Genomic DNA, 19,824 nt, shown 5'->3' with positions numbered 1-19,824 from the left:
TCATGATCCCGGGGTCCAGGGATGGAGCCCTAAATTGGGCTCCCTGCTCAGTAGGAAGCCTGCTTCTCCTTCTCCCTATGCTGCTCCCTTTGCTTATCCTCGCTCTCTCTCTGTGTCAAATAAATAAAATCTTTAAAAAAGAAAAGAATAGAAAAGAAAAAGCGTAAGCAAATTCATGAATGATAATTCGATAAGAGATTATTGGGAAGAAATTTTTTCATATTCTTTTAGTTTTAGCATTTTATGTTTGTTTTTTGTTGCTACTTCAGAAGACTAAATGGTATTATGCACATATAGATAATAAATGAGCACTTAGTCTTTCTTTTTAAAACCTTAATTAATAATATTATCATAATCAAAATGCTGTAACTTCTCATCAGGCGAAGTGATGGAAGACTGAAGCTTATAAGTGTGTTATGAGGTACTTTCTGCTGTGAGCCAGTATACATGAGTATGTATAGCTATGACAAATGAATTCTAAATAAGCACACAATGAATTCTGCAAAATGAATTCTAACATTTATTAAAAAAAAGGCTTTCTCAGAGTTCTCTCAGCTAACTATAAACAATAAAACATTATAAATAAGAGCAGAGGTAAAATATCACCAAAAAGTTCAATGTTCTCCACAGTCATGTTAATCAAATGGGGTGATGTGTCAATGAAGAGCACATGACTGAAAGAAAAGGAAAAATATATTTCATTCCTGTGGTAAGAGGAAGCTGGATACCTCCAGAAATTTCTGCAAGCTTTAGGAGAGGAAGAGCAGTTCACGAAAATACAGTAATCACTTTAGATGCCCTGAACATTATTAGATGGACCTGGGTTCATGAACCCACACGACTCACAAAGGAGGGCCTGAGAGACAAGAATGAGTGGTTTCTATCTGGTGGAGACATCGCCTTGATGTTGTCCTTCTTGCTTTAAAAGTGGTGATTAAAACTGACCCAACGAGTGAAAAACAGGTAAGACGATTTTTATTCCTGAAGTAAATGAAAATTACCCCGAAAGAGGCATGTGCATATACACACACTCACTTGAAAAGCGGAAATATAAAGGAAAGGAAGACAGAAATGGAAGGGAATTAATATATATATATATATATATTTAATTTCTTTATTTGAGAGAGAAAGAATGAGAGAGGCAGCATGAGAGGGGAGAGATCAGAGGAGAAGCAGACTCCCTGCTGAGCAAGGAGCCCAATGCCGGGCTGGATCCCGGGACTCCAGGATCATGACTTGAGCCGAAGGCTGGCGCTTAACCAACTAAGCCACCCAGGTGCCTCTGGAAGGAATTTTAAAGGAAAAAAGAAACTGCTGACGGGAAGGTTAAAATCTGAAATGATACAGTAAGACGGGCTGGTGTTAAAAAAGCAATAAAGAAGCGAGGGGGGGGTGGGAGTCCTTCATCCCACCTAATTGGGTCACCCAAAGAATCCTGTCTTCCCACCGCTTCTGCGAAGACATTTCTAAAAAGCACATCTGAAAGGTGGAGCTAAAACCCAAAATGTAGAAGTCGTTTTAGGGAACGTTAAACGTCGTTAAGTGGCTGTCCGGCCTCCACCCCTGGCTCTGGAAGAGCCAGCGCTGCGCGCACTCGCCAGGGTCTCGTCGTCGCCGCGGTCCGAGCTCGCGGGGCGACCTTTCCTGGGGACGCGCTGGTCCGGGCACCCGCGGTCCGCCAGGCCAGAACCCACGACTGAAACATAGCGGGGCCGCACCGAGGTCTCGGGAAGGGGGCCAATGGTCCGCCAGGCTTCGCGGCCTGGAAAGGCAGAGGGCGCCTGGGGCGGCCGCGCTGGGCCCGGAGGAATCCCTCCCGCGCCACCTGGCCAGACCTCTTTCCGCCGGGCCGCTCCGCGCGTGCGGGGAAGGCGGAGCCTCGGAAGCCCCCGGCACGCCCAGCGCCCGGATATTTGCATATTTCGCAGCCTCGGGCTCCGCCTGGGGAGATGCTCTGTCTGGAGACCCTGCGCGCCTGGCTGGACCGGGCTTCTCCGCAGGCATTTTACCCTGTTTCCCACCCTTCCTGCGCTGGAGACCGCGAGGTGAGTAGCCCTCAGAAGATGCTAAGGGCCCAGAGCGAGTTTTTGTTGTTTGTTTGTGTTCTAGTTCTCAAAAGAACTGGAGGGTGTTGCTACTGTGGGCTTCGTTAGCATCGCGAAAAGCTGAGAACCACCAGATCCTACTGAGTGGAAAATACAACCTACTCAAAGTGCACACTGCCTGTGGCTTTTTTTAAAACTTATCAGCCATCGGCTTGTTATCTCGCCCTCCACTCTGGTGATTTGTTGCCCTAAAAGATTAATATCAGAAAGCCACCATTTCCTTTAGCCTCCTGTCAAGAAACGGACACCAGTGGACAGAGAGAAGACAACTACCTTCCTTAGCCTGGTTAATCTCTGTTTTCATTGAAAGACTGACACCCCACTCCTCCACTCTATAAGGGGAACTCCACCTGACGTTATTGCTGCTGAAAACTGCTGTCATAAAGTTCTGGCTTACTGTTTCTAAGAATGAAATATTTCACTCTATTTTTTTTAAGACTTTATTTATTTATTTATTTATTTGACAGAGCGCGCGCACAAGCAAGTGGAGCAGCAGGCAGAGGGAGAGGGAGAAGCTGACTCCCCGCTGAGCAGGGAGCCCAGTGTGGGCTTGATCCCAGGAGCATGGGATCATGACCTGAGCCTAAGGCAGATGCTTAACCAACCAACCAGGCGCTCTTGAAACATTTTGCTTTAGCAAATACCTGTGTGTCTTCTCTGGGCCAAGTAGACATAGGAACAAGAAATACAAATATGAATTATTTGTTTCTGCCATTCGGCACCCCAAAATCCAGTGAATCAGAATATACTTAAGTGATTAGGTACTGTGATTTGTGCTATACTACTGATGTGAGCAAAGTGGCTGATTCACATAATATATTTTCTAGAATATTAATATCTTTAGAATTATAACCCTATTGACTAGAGTTTTGCTTTTTTTTTTTTTTTTTAAGGATTTCTATAGAAGTGGGAAAAAGTCTGTGATGTAGGTCTGTCTTGGAGCTACTCTAAAAATTGCTGTGCTGCATATAGAGGGTTGGCATTCACATCCATTCCTACCTGCATCTAGTATGCCTTCATGTACAGAACAAACTGGAAAACTAAAAACACTTCCTAGACTCCATTCCAGCTAGAGCTCTAGGTGTAAAATTAGGGTCTGGCAAGTAGATGAACTTGTCTGAAATTTCAAAAGCAGAGGTGAGGTACAAGCAAGCTCCCTGCTATTTTTGGCTGTTTGCTATTGGCAGGGAAGGTCCAGGAGATGCCAGTCCTTGTCTTCAGAACTGTGGGTATGGGGAGAGACTGAACAGCAGCAGTGACAACCAGACTCAGCATTGTCATGTCATATCGCCAGCTCTGTGGCTGTCAAGAAGCAGTTGAGGGAAGTGGTGAACCTTATGTTCCTTGTCCAGGCAGCTTCCAGATCCCAGCTCCTTGGAGTCACAGCTACAGTGGTGTTCTTGAACTCCATAATCCTTGCCAGCCCTTCGGATTGTAGCAAAAATAGTAAATTCTTCAGTGGCTCATTGGTTAGTGTTCTAGATGTCATTCCTGGAGGCCCAGTCTAGAACCTGCACTTCTAGCCCTTTCAACATTCTTTAGCCTTTAAATAATTCACTTAATTCCCTGTGTAAATCCTCTTCCTGTTTAAAATACCTGAAGTGGCTTCAATTTCCTGTACTGACTGATTAATATGTTTGCTATGTGGTTTCTGTCACATAGCAAATCTCTTCCATTTTTTTTTTTTAAGATTTTTATTTATTTATTTATTTGACAGACAGAGATCACAAGTAGGCAGAGAGGCAGGCAGAGAGGAAAGGGAGCCAGATGCAGGCAATCTCAGGACTCTGGGACCATGACCCAAAGGCAGAGGCTTTGACCCCCTGAGCCACCCAGGCACCCCTCTCTCCCATTTCTTTAGATGGGAAATGAAACCATGAGATTAATTCAGGGGCTTGCAGTGATGTGAATGCCCTCAGTTGGGCTCCACCCTCTGCAGCTGCCACAGACCACCCCCACACATTTGAGTTTGGCCCCTGAAGGTATTTGAGTTTGTTACCCTCTGACTAGGTTAACTCTGAATTCTCCTGCTCTACAAATGTAACATAAAATGCTTCACTTAAAACTTCTACAGAGTATGTTCCGTAACAAAGGATTGTTGAATATCTATTTAGTATTTTCTAGCCTTGTTGATACCTGGTAGGCCAGCGAATCTTGGTCAGCACACAAACACTAATGATAGAACACATCGTTCCTCTGAGAGAAAAGGATTTATAGCTTTCTCTACACAAAGCCTCAGAACATTATATATGGGGAAACAGAGCTACCTATATATGCACTTGTGTAATGAGGGAGTGTTCTAAGTGTTTTGTAGTTATGTGTCACACATGTTAAGAGTACAATTATGAGAAACTTTAAAGAGTTTTTAACAGCCTTCTAAAGTCATTGAGTGTCTCTTATCCATATAATAAAATCTCTTTACCTTTTTTAGAAATCTATTTTATTTATTTTCTATTTTATTTATTTTTAAATTTATTTTTATTTATTTTTTATTTTATTGATTTTTATTTATTTAGTTCAGATTAAAAGGCTTGAATTTGGCACTCTTATCTGTGCTTTTCAGTACAGTATATGTATGCTTTTTTTCTCAAGGAAAATCTTATGAAAGGAAGATAAAGCACGGGGAGTACTCAATTAATACTGTATTAGGATTTTCTGTGACAGAGGCATTATCACCATTTTACAGTTGGGGAAAAAAAACCTATCCAGACTGGCTAACTAACTTGCCCCAAATGGCCCAATCAGGAGGCAGTGACACAAGGATTTACATTCAGGGTTTTCATCTCCATCTTCCTCTGACTGCTCCACATTTTTGCAGCACTATGCTAATTATATTCTAATTAATGTAAATGTGCATAGAATTCCCTACATGCACTTTTCCTTTTCTCTCCTCATCCAATGGTGCCCAACAGCCTCGCCCGCAGATTCTGTTGGCAATAAGAAAATCATGCTCAGCCCTAAGCCAACAGCTGGCATAAAGGAATGGTGGCACAGAGATCGATTTAGACCAAGCATGATTTATCCCTAGGGGTGGAGAAGGTACACACTGGCATACCTGAGTAATGGCTCTTAATAGGTAATAGGTTGCGTTGCCACACTTGGGGAGATTGAATTTTGGAAATTCTGATTTCAGTAGGCCTAGAGGTAGTATTTTACATCAAAAGAAATGAAATCTTGCCATTTGCGACAACATGGATGGAACTAGAGCGTATCATGCTTAGCGAAATAAGTCAAGCAGAGAAAGACAACTATCATATGATCTCTTTGATATGAGGAAGTGGTGATGCAACATGGGGGCTTAAGTGGGTAGGAGAAGAATCAATGAAACAAGATGGGATTGGGAGGGAGACAAACCATAAGTGACTCTTAATCTCACAAAACAAACTGAGGGTTGCTGGGGGGAGGGGGTTTGGGAGAAGGGGGTGGGATTATGGACATTGGGGAGGGTATGTGCTTTGGTGAGTGCTGTGAAGTGTATAAACCTGGTGATTCACAGACCTATACCCCTGGGGATAAAAATATATGTTTATAAAAAATAAAAAATTAATTAAAAATAAAAATAAAAAAAATAAACCCTGAAAAAAACAAAAAACAAACAAAAAAAAAACTTTGAATTAAATGCATTTGTCCTTGGTAGGGAAAGGAATTAGAAAGCAGAGAAGCAAGTGTTGGGTCCCTTCTCACTAAGAATAATTTGCTTGTTTTCATATCTCATTACATAGTGTTTTACTTCACAATGATTCAATCAAATCACTGTACCAGCTAACCAAATAGAACAGCAGTTGTTTTCCTTTGATTACTTGGTCTTGTGTGGTCGGCACACCTAACACTTTCAGATAAGGTCATTCTGTTCCGGGAAACATTCTTAGTCATTTTAGTAATTAATGCAAGGAAATTTTAACTTGACCTTCACTTGACCTGAATTTCTCACTGCTGGGTAGGTATCCTTTTGGGGAATGAACATGAGATCAAAGTTGATTAGCAGAATCCAGAAACTGGAAGGTTTCTGTATGTTGCACACAGACACTATATCAGACTGCGAAACTCCACTTTCAAAACAAGTGATAAACAACAAAGGTAGGAGTTTTTATTGTCATTACAGTGTACTTAATAAAGAGTTGTGGAGGTGTTCTTTCAAATGTATGACTATAGCCCATACAGTACTCTAGCCATGTATATAAATTCTCATTAAGATTACCCCATTAAGTATTGGTCTGTCCCCAGGTCAGAGAAAATAACAAGAATTACCAGCCTTTATCTGTGTAATGACTCCTTTACAGTAAGTTAGTTGATAGCAATAAGCATATTTTACTTGACCAAGAGCCTGTGGACATTCACAAATTGAGAGTTCTTTTATTTCCTCTAGAATATTACAGAAAACACTTTTAAACATTTAGATTATTAAAATAATCCACAAAAGAGAAGGCTGACTTAACAGACATTTTTCTATATGTGAAAACATATTTACAAAAGTGGTTTTCAAAATGTGCTTCACTTGCCAGGAGGAATAGGGGTCAGTGGACAGGGCTCCTGCAGCTCCATCTTTATTGGTCCTATGTGTTAGATTTCAGGATAAGGTTTTATTTGATGAAATATTTCTTTATTTAAAAAATATTTAAAACTGCTGTAGAAGATGTTAGGCACTTCTCCATCTTCTTAGAAAAACACAAAAACAAACAAACAAACAAAAAAATACCTTAAATTGTAGCATCGGGATTGAGTTACCTAAAATAAAATTACTAGATTTTATCTCTGAAAAATATTATTACTGAGGAAAGCTGTATCATTTTCTTTTCACTAAAAGTTTAAGAATTATGTAGCTTTTAAAAATGTATTTTGAATTGCATAAGAAAATCTTCTTATCATAAACATCCTAACAATGCAAAAATATGGAGAATAAAAATGAAATTCCCTCTAATTCCATTTCCTTCCCCAAAGGCAACTACTATTAACAGGCTTTTTCAATTTATTTACATACATATATATATGCATAATCATTCATATTCTTGATCTGTTATTCTTGATCTACAATTTTCTCTCAAGTTTAGAGGAAGGATTTAGGAGACTGTTCTTTTCAAGTCCACAGCTCTATGATTTGGGTGGCATATGTCCCTGGTATTGCAACATGAAGTGCAAATTAAGCCAATATGGTTTCTAAGCATGTAGGTCAGTTCTGTAGAAAATTCTGTATACTGGGAATGTTAAAGAGAGGCATAAGTGGCCAACAACCTTTGCGTATGTTTTTAGAAAACTCTTGACCTGTTAGTGGGGAATCACAACAGTCATAACAGCGACATCCTTTGGCTTAGTTCAAAACACATTCTTCTATTGAAATCTATATTTGTGTCACAGAACTTTAATTAAATTAACATGATTTACTGAATTATGAAATCTATAAAATTCTACCATTTGACATGAGATAACTTTTTTCTAATATGGTTTATTGTTGTGTATTGGTCTGCATAATGCAATATCTTGATTGAGAGCAGAAAAAAATTTTTCTTCTGTTTGTAGACACTTTTAGTATTTATCTAAAATGTGCTTTGCCTTCTTACTTCTCAGTAACATTTTTTATATACAAAAATATGTCAAAATATCTTAGTTTAACTGATTTAAAAATAAGAGTTCCTTAATCCTTAGAATCTTAAGGTATATTAAAATGGCAAGTTGCCACTTAGCCAATTAATTAATAATTCATAATGTGTAAATAATATTTGTCATGAGTACAGATTAAAAGTTCCTGTTTCATTTATTTTGCCACCAATGTTGTGCAACCTAAATGGTTTGGTAAATTTTGTTGTTTAAAATAAACTGTATAGCAGTCGTAACAATGAGAAAGAGTAAAGCTAAAGATATTACAGGATAGAAAATAAAAATATTTTCTTATAGGATATGTTTCCAAACTTACAATTAATTATGGCTATACATGAGTAGGATTCTAAACAAAATGTTACAGCAAAAATATAAAATATAATGCAATGATTTGGTAGAAATTACATGAAATCAAAGATACAGATTAAAGAATTCTCTCATTTCACAAATTTTTACACAGTTTTACTATGATACTTGGCTTATACTGGCTGTGTTTATTGAAAATAGTTATTTAGCTTCTCTAGCCTTTAGTTTTCTCATACAAATATTAAAGATATTGAACCAGGTAATTTCTAAAGGCCTTTCCAACTTTTATTATCCCATTAAATTGTGATTCTTTTTTTTTAAAGATTTTATTTATTTACTTGACAGAGAGAAATCACAAGTAGATGGAGAGGCAGGCAGAGAGAGCGAGGGAAGCAGGCTCCCTGCTGAGCAGAGAGCCCGATGCGGGCCTCGATCCCAGGACCCTGAGATCATGACCTGAGCCGAAGGCAGCGGCTTAACCCACTGAGCCACCCAGGCGCCCTAAATTGTGATTCTTAATTACTAGGAAACCATCTAGTCTTTCCATATTTCCCCACTTATTATTTTTTTATTCCAGACATCCAAGCACCTCCAGCTTGATCCCAGGACCTGGGATCATGACCTAAGCCTAAGGCAGAGGCTTTAACCCACTGAGCCACCCAGGTGCCCCTAAGTATTTCTTTTAAATTAACTTTCTGGATAACTGATACCTATTTTATTGAATACCACATTTTCTAAACATTCTCTTTACATTTCTAAGCCATACTATATACTTTAATGACTCCTAAAACAGAAAATATTAGCACATCATTTTTTCCTTTCATTTTCTTGAAGATGTAAAATCATCTTCCTAAACATCTGTTATTATACAGGGGATCCTTCAGGGTAATTCAGGTATGAAGGTTCTTACTGAGAATTCATTTGGTGGCAAGTGACAGAAATCCAACTCAAACTGGTAAGGAATTTATTGGCTTAGCTATAACTGAAAAGGAGCTGCCTCCAGGTATATCAACAATGTGGTTATCAATTTGAGGCTTTCCCTTTCTCTCCTTCCATATTAAGTCACTTCATTCTTTGGAAGGCTTCTCTGTACATCACAAGGATTGCCAATAGTGAGTCTGGGCTTAGCAAACCCAACAAAAAGAAAGCTCTTTCTCAGTGGTTCCAGTGAACACCTTAAAGCTGACTCATTGGCCAGGTGTGGATCACATTCTCATGCCTAAAACAATCATTGTGACTGGGAAAGAAGTTCCCTCATTGGCCAGGCTTGTCCTTATCTTCAGAGCATTGGTAAAGCATGGGGATTGGGAAGGTGAGGAGGACATGAGTTTCAAATGAACCACATAGATGGAGGAAAGAGGAGATGGGGATTATACAAAAGAAAATAATATGCTAGAACCAAAAAGCCAGGGAGAAAGAAGCTTGGCAGACCAAAGCTGCAAATACAGAAAAGATATTTATCCCTATATTTTTAGCCTTAAATTTCTATCTTTCTGTCTCCTTCCTGTCAGCTATCACTCATGCTGCTCTCAGTTTGCCTATCGCAAACTCTTCCTATATTTTAACTTATAAATCATATCTTCTGTGGGTTTGGAAACCAGATGAGCAAAGTCATTTGAGTTGAGAGTTAGTGGACTCTGAGAGCTTCTCCATAAGTTAGGAGTATAAACTTGGTGCTTTTTAATTGATTTCATGACATATTTTAGACTCTTTAAAAGGTCATTTTTGCATATTCTCAGATTTCTTTGCTAAAACTGTCTTCATGGTAGGGGATACACTATTGTAATGTCAAGACTCGGAATTCCCACAAATTGCATAAATTGTGCAACATGCCAAGTTTGGGTTATTTACATTAAAAGAGAGTAGAATAACTAATAAGGTAAATTCTCAAGGCTCCAATTTAGCCAATAGTTTATGTCTATTAGAACTTGTTAGCTATTTAAAAATATTCTTCATAAATGGCATAATTGGCTGATTTTGGAAATTTAATAAAGGAGTTGATTCGAGTGGCATTGCCCAGGAGTTCTTGTATAATTCTGCTAGCAAGACAGAGAAGAAACAACGATGAATCAAAAGCTAGCCTTGAAATAAAGAGGTAAAAGGCATCATCAAAGAAAATCAATGGGATTAAGTAGTAAATTCTGCAAGACAGGGTGGGGTGGGATGGGGGGGCCCTGTCCTGCTTAATAAGGAAAGCAAAAAGAATCTTAGAGATTTATATTAATTAGGGAAAAGGATTTGAGTGGCTCATAACCAACACTATTGAATGTTTACTATATGCATGGTTGGAACCACTCTTATCTCCATTTTATAGATAAGGAATTAGTTACAAGGAGGCTAAGAACTTTGGTATATGATGGAACTAGACTATAGACCCACCTTTCTTCAACTCCAGACCCAGCAGACATCACCACTTACGATATGAGGGGTCATTGTCTACATAGAGTAAAGGCCAAGTGCCGTTGTTTGGGATGTGATATCCTGACGTTCCAGCCTCATTTCCCATTGCTCTCAGCCTCCCAGTACATGCTGCAACAAAGTTTCCCCTTACATCCCCCTGGCTTCCATACCTCCATACCTTTAAGACAAGGGTTCTCTGAACCCCACATTTTTTTCTGTCAAAATGCCATTCTTTCTAATTGTGAGTCTAAATTTTGGAATGAGTTTATAAATTTTAAAAATCATATCTGCATTTATACACACATATATAATTATACATACATGAATTTGTTATATATGATATATAATAAAAATCAAACTGAAGGTTTTTTGAGATGCCAAGCTGGCCAACATTGTATTTTATAAGGAAGAAAAATAGTGGTTGTGGTGATAATGATGGTGGTAGTGATGGAAAGGATATAATTTTCATTGGAATATTAAATGCAAACATCTTGGCAATTTGTTAATAGAAAATGATTCCTTGAGGCAGGGGTCCTGTCTAATTAATCCTTGTCTTTATGGCCTAGTGTAGTGTGTAGGACATATTAGGTATGTGTTGAATTCAATTATCCCTTCTCCCACATAATTTTCTCTTTGCTTCTACCAGGGTTTATAGTTCATACCTCCATTAAAATATCTTCATACTTGTTGCATTTGAAGTAAGATTGATTACTAGTAAAAAGAATACTTGACTAACAGTGATTTCAACAATTGCATCAAAGTTTGGCATCCTAGATTGATGGAGCAATTCAAGGATATCATCAAGGAACCAGCTCTTCCTATCTTAATTATCACCCTTAGTGCAGGGCTTTTAATTCTCATGGTTGAGAGAGGACCACTGGCCTTCCAGATGGTATATCTACATTCTAGGGAGGAGAAAGAGAAATGTTAAAAGGCAAAGAGTAAACAGTATGATCCTCAAAAAGCCTTGCTTTATTGTCTGGGAATGAAAGCCCTACCCAGGGACTCTCAATTATATCTCATCACACAGAACTGTGACACTTCACCACCTGGAGTTGCCCAAATGAATAGGAATTGGAGTTTTTGGCTTTTCAGCCTATAGCATGGGAAGTCTAGGGCAAAGAGATTGAAGTAGTTGTTTATGGAGTCAACTATAAATCTGTCCTACAGGGTTTTTTAGGTTACATCATGTAAGTTTATTTTTCCTGGTATATTGTCAACCTACAGAGAACAAAAATATGTTTTTGTAATCTCCAGATTACCCACAATGACTATCAAGGGACAAGGCATCTAAGACATTGTGGCCATTCAATCAATGTTGTATTATTTTCACTTTAATTTAGAAATATGAACATGAAGGAATTAATGATTCTAGTTTATCTGAAAATGATGGAATCCATAGATTTCTCTTCAGTGACTCATTTCAACATTGAAAAATTACTTGGAGCTTTCCTGTTTCATCAATTTGCCCCATTAAAGAGAATAATTTAACAATAATATTGCTTGGCATATTGAAAGAATAACTCAAAAAACAAGGTGGGAGAGAAACCATATAAAAATATTAATAAGGCCTTTACCAAGAGAGGTAAGGGTAAATAAGAATTACTATAATATATTGCAATCAAAGGAAAGATTAGCAATTGAAAGCTAAGAATAGGGATTCCTGGGTGGCTCAGACAGTTGAACACCTGCCTTCAGCTCAGATCACGATCCCAGGGTCCTGGGAGAGTCCTGCATCCAGTAAGTAGCCTGCTTCTCCCTCTGGCTGCTGCTCCCCCTGCTTGTGCCCTCACTTGCTCTCTCTCTCTCTCTGAAAGATAAATAAATAAGTAAATTTTTAAAAAGAAAATTTTTTTGAAAGTTAAGAATAGTCCAATTTAAAGTATTTTAGACCTGAAGAGTTCTAAGGGAAAAAATAAGTGCAAGTCACTCGTTTAAATTGCTCAAAATGCTGCTAAATCCATTCATGTAAATCTCCACCTTGTTCTTTTTTTTTTTTTTTAAAGATTTTATTTATTTTATTTATTTGTCAGAGAGAGAGAGAGAATGAGAGTGAGCACAGGCAGACAGAGTGGCAGGCAGGGTCAGAGGGAGAAGCAGGCTCCCTGCCAAGCAAGGAGCCCGGTGTGAGACTCGATCCCAGGACGCTGGGATCATGACCTGAGCTGAAGGCAACTGCTTAACCAACTGAGCCACCCAGGCATCCCTCCACCTTGTTCTATATCTATACTATTTCTTCTTTAAAACAGATCCAATTCCTCTTCCCTGTATCATCTTTTTTTCTAATTATAAGTCATGGGGGATGAAGATAAAGTCATTGAACATGAAGATTTGGATCCATCTTCAGGAATGGATCACACAGCTTCTGCATATCAAGAAATACAGGTAAACCTATGATCAAATGTAGAACATTCTAACCATTTCCTTAAGGAAGGTACTGTTTCCAAATCTATGATACATTTGTGTTCTCTTCATTCTCCATTACTCAGTTAATAATTCTCCCCATTCTTAATACCCAAACTTGTACAGTAGATTTAACTACCAGTTTTCCTGGTAGTCATTAGTAGCTAGACCCACATAAGGCTGGAAAAATAGAGAGCCTGTGAAATGCTTTGTGTTCCCAACCTAACCCCTGAAATGGTTCTGGTTTCTCCCCTCTCTTTTTTTATTGCTTAAATTCAAGTAGATGAATGAATTTGAATTTGTCTTCACCACAAATGGTTCTCTTTTTCTGGACCACTTTGATATATTTACCAACTATTGCCTTGAATAATACCTTAAACAGGCTAATTTTAAACCCAGTACTACAAAACAAAATGGAATACTATGTGACCCAAGCATTTATAATATTACCAATAGGGACTCAATGTTAAATACTCCTAAACATAGTTTTGGTTCCAAGCATTTACTCATTAGCTATTAATATAGCTGTGCATTTCCACTATAAAGTGTTAGCCTTGATTCTCACAATGGAAATTTGATCTGTGATGTGATGGCTCTAACTATAAAAATGTACAGCAAATACATGGTTTTCTGTATTTAAGGTTTCTTAAATTGCTTTAATCCCAGGAGGAAACAGTTATGACCTCCAAAGCAACAGACGCCAAAGAACCAACAGAAGGAAGTAACCTCCTGAATAGCCATGAAAAAAAGCTACAAAAACTACCAACTGAATCAAATAATTTGCAAAGACTAAGACAAACATTTTCTTGTCCCCCACATGGTTTTCTGGATAGAGGAATAACAAATGGTATGTAAATGGTAAAAAAATAATTCAGAAAGAGAGGGTAAAAGATAAAATTGTTATAATGAGATATTCCAAAATAATATGGTTTAAAGGATAGAAAGAAGTTTACTTATTTCACACATAAAAACTACTGGGTGAACAATTTACATGGTACTTGGCTCTGCTCCACAAGTCACTGAGGGTCCCATGCTTATGGGTCCACCATCTTCAACATAAGGTTTCCCACAGTGCTGTTGCCACTACCATTGTAGCAAGCAGGGAGAGTAAAAGAGCAGAGATCAATGACATTTTCCTTTTTTGTATCTGAGTAATTTCACAAAATTACATTAGGACTCCAGAAAGAAAAATGATGGAGAAATCACTTGTAATCAGAAAAATACTACATAAACATTGGTTTTAATTATTATTAAATAATGGAACTAATGTCTGAACAAACACAGCTCAATCTATCCTATCAAATGAATCCATCATTCTATAAGTAAGGATCCTAGTTTCCAATTCAACTTATTCCAGTATAACTACAATTACCTAAAATATTTGGGGGCTTTTTCTTTGGGAGTTTATCTCAACACTATTTCAAATATTATCTTTAGGAATGGATTTGGTTTTTGGAGGCAGCCAAACATTATTTTGATAAAAGATGGGTGTTCAGATTCAGTAATGCTATTTTTTGTTCAAAAAAGAAAGTTGTGTGTGTGTGTGTGTGTGTGTGTGTGTGTGTGTTAACTTTGTACATTGGAGGATATGTAGTATAGCAGGAAAAAGGAGAAGGGGTTTGGAAATTGTCTATACAGGCAAATTTAAAGACAATTTCAAAAATTATGTTGAGGAATGACAGTACCACTGGAGCATATATATGGCTTCCCAAATAATTATGTTGAAGAACATAACACGTTTGATCTAAAAGTTGTGTTTACTAAAAAATCAGACTCATTTCTTTATTGTTATACTTCATTTGTGGGCTCTGAAAGATATTTTACCCTTCTCAGCTGGAACAATGGAAACCAAGTATAATGTGTTATATTCTAGCCTCCACATGTGGTTTTAATGAAATTAGGTAAGTTCCAAAATATACATCAGTTGATAAGGCAACAGTTAATTTAATACCTATTCTGTCCTTTTTATTATTTTTTAAACTTTCACCATTCAAATTATGGCAGATTTCCAATTTAAATATTTATAGTAAAAACAGATAGGGATCGCGTTAAGGAAAGAGTATAAATCAATAAAGTAATTTGGAGACTCATTTTTTTAAATTCTATGATCATTGTCCAGAAAGTGGCCTGAGAAATGGGAACTCGTGATATAAAAACACCTCTTTACTTGTTTTCCTGTGCCTCTGTTCCTGAGGCTTACAAGTCTGCTCTTTTTACCCATGTCCCTTCAGTGTACTTAAGTATTTTTCTTAAGAAGTAGATCTTACATGTGAAAATACGATTTTCCAAAATCACAAATGAGAAGTAAATTACTAACTGAATTAAATGTGATTTAGAGAAACCTTGTAAATGCACACTTATTATGTATTTAGAACTGCATTTTACATATGAGAAAGGAATGTTAGAGGTTTAAAAGAAAAGCGGTCTTGAAGTGGAAAAAATTAATTCATCTTTTGAATTTAGTACAAAACAGGTTTTATTCTGTGATAAGATAAAGTTTAATAGCTGGCAATTCCTCCTTTCCCATTGCACCTCCCATACTACATTTCACCTCCTATACCCAAATGGAAAATACAGAGAATTCTTTAGTTATTTCATTGTAATAGCATCATAGTCTACAAAATCTGTAATAATTCTGTAAGGGTTAAAAAATGGGACATTGGATTTGATCTCCAGCAATATGGTAGATGACACTCAATGAACAATCCTATCATTTATGTCAGTGAAAACATCTGAAAATAATATATTAAGTCTTTTAAATGTACCTGTCATCTATCAAGAAAACAGGAACTTGTCAGACACCAAAAACAGTATGCCTAGGAGAGGTATTTTTTTTAAAAAAGATTTTATTTATTTATTTGACAGAGAGATCACAAGTAGGCAGAGAGTAGCAGAGAGAGGAAGAAAAGCAGGCTCCCTGCCTAGCAGAGAGCCCGATGTGGGGCTTGATCCCAGGACCCTGGGATCATGATCTGAGCTGAAAGCAGAGGCTTTAACCCCCTGAGCCACCCAGGTGCCCCAAATAAATAAAATCTTAAAAAAAAAAAAAAAAGTTCAACATCTTTAAAAATAGTCCCAGATTGTTAAGATTCTAAGCACATGGTAGGAACAAATTCAGATCCTATCTGGGAAAACTCACATTCACCTCCAACAATTCCCAAAGACAAAGTTTCAGGGAAGAGCTCACTGTTGCCAAAAAAACAAAACCAAACAAACAAAAACAGAAATCACAACACACACAAGGAAATAGATTTCAAAAATTTGCATTATCAGGAAATAAAATATAAAATATTCTCAATATCTATAAAGAAGTAAATGAGGTAGGAAATATAAAACAAGTAACTGTTTATAAATATGAATTAATTTTAATAAGCACCAAATTGAACTTCTAGAAATGAAAGACATGGTACAGTAATTGAAATTCAAAACCCAGTAGATCAAGCAGCAGAGTAAGTGAAAAGAAGATCGATAATCTAGCAACTAGATGTGAAGACATTACAAAGCAGTACACACACAAAAATATGGACAGCATGAAAACTAGGGTTAGGCAAATGGAAAAAGGACTGTGACTGTTTAATTATTTCATCATTGTTCCAGCAAAAGAGAATAAGAAGAATGGCAAAGAGGAAATATTTGAAGAAATAAAGATGAATGTTCCAGAATTGATGGAAAACATAAATTCCAAACAAACTAAAAGGAAGCTGTACTGAAATTAAACATAAGTACTGAACACATCACACTGAAATTGCAGAAAACCAGAGAAAAAAATAAAGATCTTTAAAACAGCCAAAAAAAAAGATTTCCCTAAAAGAGACTTAAAAACAATAATGAAAGCCAGAAAATCAAGGAATAGTATTTTCAAGGAAGTGGGAGAAAGTAACTCTCAGCCTAGAAGTGTATACCCTGGAAAACTATCTTTCAAGAATGAGAATAAAGGTAATGCAAATAAATAAAACCAAGAATTACTGCCAACAGATCTTCATGAGAAATATAGTGTACTCTGATACAGTGTTTCTGTACCATGAACTAATTCATATATGATGGTAAATAAGGAATTGTGTCAGTATAATATGAAATGTTGCATTAGTACATATTTTTTCCTGTCATGCTTACATTTTGCATCATCAAGCAATAGCACATGAATGCAAAACACACTGAAAAGCCAAAACAGACCAAAAAAGATCAGGTGTATGGTTTCTTACAATTAAAGATAAAGTCTTACTAAAATGAGGACTTTCATTTTCTTTTTAAGGATCGTACTTATTTATTTGACAGAGAGAGAGAGAGAACAAGCAGGGAGAACTGCAGGAAGTGAGAGAAGCAGGTTCCCCACTGAGGAAGGAGCCCAATGTGGGACTCGATCCCAGGACCCGGGGGTCATGACCCAAGCCAAAGGCAGCCACTTAACCAACTGAGCCAACCAGGCTTCCCTAAAATGAGGACTTTTAAAAAAGCTTAACTCCTTCAGGCTGTTAGTTACTGGCTGAGGGGCTTCAAAGACTTTTCAACTTCTACACCATTAAACTGTCTAATGAAACCACATGTGGATGTAGAAGATGACAGTACAGTTAAAATAGCTGCCAAAATTTTTTCCTCAGTTAAAACAACCACACATTTTTGATTGATGGAAAAAACTGTAATCTGGATCAGATTTAGATGGAACTGCTTTCTATAGAAAGCAAATGCTTTGAGGATTCTACATGTTGAAGTTGTGGGTTTCCAGGGATTAAGTCTGCAAAAAAGAGACCATGAGATACAAATGTCAGTGGAGATTTAACTGTACTGGTACTTTTATTAGGATTCTTACGTTTTTTGTCAGTACTTTGGTCACAAATTCTGAGTTTTGAGTGGTCTGCCCAACTGTTTTCTGAGGAGTCTTTTTGTTTTCAGCATACAATTTAGTACAACACAAACTTTTCAAACAAGGAAACATTTCATATCCTAATAGAAATACCTTTATTAAAGAAAATTCTTCAGGCAACAAAATAATTGTCCCAGATAAAAAGGGTTGAGTTAGCATAACAAATAATGATCAAAATAGAAAATAGAGGAGTATATGGATAATTCCAAACAAACATTGTCTATAGAAAAGAAACAAAAACTGTTTAATTTATAAAAGAACTAAAAATACTTGAATGTGATTGTTCAAGCATTTTCCTGTTCCTATGAAGATAATAGAGATAGCCAATGTTACTTTTTTTTATTAACTAGTGACTATTTTTGGTAAAATTATAAAGAAAAATAGGGTAATGGTGTAAAAAAAAAAAAAGTTTCTACTGGCAGTGTGGAAGGAGATTGGGAATGGGATCAGGAGGGGCCATAGGTGGATCCAAAGGCACTGGTAATTGCCTATTTTTTAAGATGGTTGGGAATTACCCAGTTGTTCATGTTACTAATGTTCTTTAAAATTTACACATGGTTATAAATGTATGTATGTATATTCAACATTTTTAAAATTTTTACATTATACTAAAACCTGCATATGACAAGTTACTGGTTAAAACTAGTTTTCCTGGTTTATTTCAGTTACCATGGTGGTTCTTCTCTGGGCTGTAGTTTGGTCAATTACTGGCAGCGAATGTCTTCCTGGAGGAAACCTATTTGGAATTATAATCCTATTCTATTGTGCCATCACTGGAGGTAAACTTTTGGGGCTCATTAAGTTACCTACATTGCCTCCACTGCCTCGTCTTCTAGGTAAGTGCTAAACACTTACTGTTTTCTTCAAGAATATATCATATCTTGGGGCGCCTGGGTGGCTCAGTGGATTGGGCCTCTGCCTTCAGCTCAGGTCGTGATCTCAGGGTCCTGGGATCAAGCCCCGTGTCAGGCTCTCTGCTTGTGGGGAGCCTGCTCCCCCCCCCACCTCTCTGCCTGCCTCTCTGCCTATTTGTGAACTCTGTCAAATAAATAAATAAAATCTTTTAAAAAAAGAGCATATCATATCTTAAAAATTGTAGTTTGGAAAGCTTTTGGAAGTAGATATAAAATATTTCTGTATTTGCTGTGCTGGCACCAAAAGCCAATTGTTAAGTTTTGAGTTAAACTCAGCAATTTGTAAAAAGTAAATTAAATTTGCAATTTTAATTTCAACTTCAATTAAATAATTTTCATTAAAAACAAGACCAATAGATACTCAAAACTGATCACTTCCTAATTATTTTATGTCACGACCAGTGCGACAAATCGACCAGGAACATGAGGGTAAGAGGATGAAGAAAAGAACTCGAAAAGCAGAGAGATGGGTGCAGGAGGAGCACTGAGGAGGATGTCCAACAATGCCGATTTTATTCCACATCTTACAAGCATTTATAAGGCAGACCACAATAGAAGGAGTAATACATCAGTATCTAGTCAGATACTGCAAGTTCCTATAACAAGTTTACATTAACTACTAACAAATCTCGTGATGCCAGGTAATCACGGCTAATGCCATTAGCTACTACTGATACAAGAAGTTACAATCAACCAGGGAGTGGGTTATGAGAAGTACAGGAACAACAAGGACCAACTAAGAATTTATGACCCTGACCACATTGTTCCCTTCTGTAGGGAGAACGTGTGGGAAGTCACGTAGGCGAGCGCACATAGCACAGACCCTTTCTCAGTGTTACTCAACTTTCCTGTCCTTAACCCCTTATCAAGATGTCCGGACTTTAAAGGAGACACAAGTCAGGGCCTGGTTTGATCCACAACTCAACTATGCCGTGGCCTCCAACAATTTTACTGCATTTTCCCCTTATCTATGCTCTTAAAATTATAGAACTAATATATAATGGTGTGCCACTGGCTAGCTCTTCCCAATTGCACGTTTGTTGACATCATGTTGGTAGGTTAACATCAACCATGGTAGAAGTAACTATAAGATAGAAGTCAGCAAATGCTGCAAAACAGGGCTCAATGTATTGCAAGTCACTCACATCATTGACAAAGGAGTGAAGGGGTCATCTGCCAAATCAATATCAGGAGGCCGTATCCATCCAGACCATCAGCAAAGGAAACAGTGTTCCAAGGAAGT

At 37.4% G+C, this 19,824-nt stretch overlaps 1 protein-coding gene across 1 annotated transcript in view; it reads left to right on the top strand.

Annotated features, from left to right (window-relative positions):
• Positions 1–1,884: 1,884 nt before the first annotated feature.
• SLC9B2 (solute carrier family 9 member B2) overlaps positions 1,885–19,824 on the top strand; it is a 51,078-nt gene continuing 33,138 nt past the window's right edge. Inside the window, exons 1-4 of the mRNA XM_059394837.1 lie at positions 1,885–2,045; positions 12,653–12,788; positions 13,473–13,653; positions 18,333–18,503. Coding sequence (XP_059250820.1) covers positions 12,699–12,788; positions 13,473–13,653; positions 18,333–18,503 — 442 coding nt within the window. The 5' untranslated portion in view covers positions 1,885–2,045; positions 12,653–12,698. The remainder of the gene's footprint in view (positions 2,046–12,652; positions 12,789–13,472; positions 13,654–18,332; positions 18,504–19,824) is intronic.

Source organism: Mustela nigripes, chromosome 1, assembly GCF_022355385.1.
Source record: "Mustela nigripes isolate SB6536 chromosome 1, MUSNIG.SB6536, whole genome shotgun sequence".
Taxonomy (NCBI): Eukaryota; Metazoa; Chordata; class Mammalia; order Carnivora; family Mustelidae; genus Mustela; species Mustela nigripes.
This window is presented reverse-complemented; position numbering and strand designations above follow the sequence as displayed.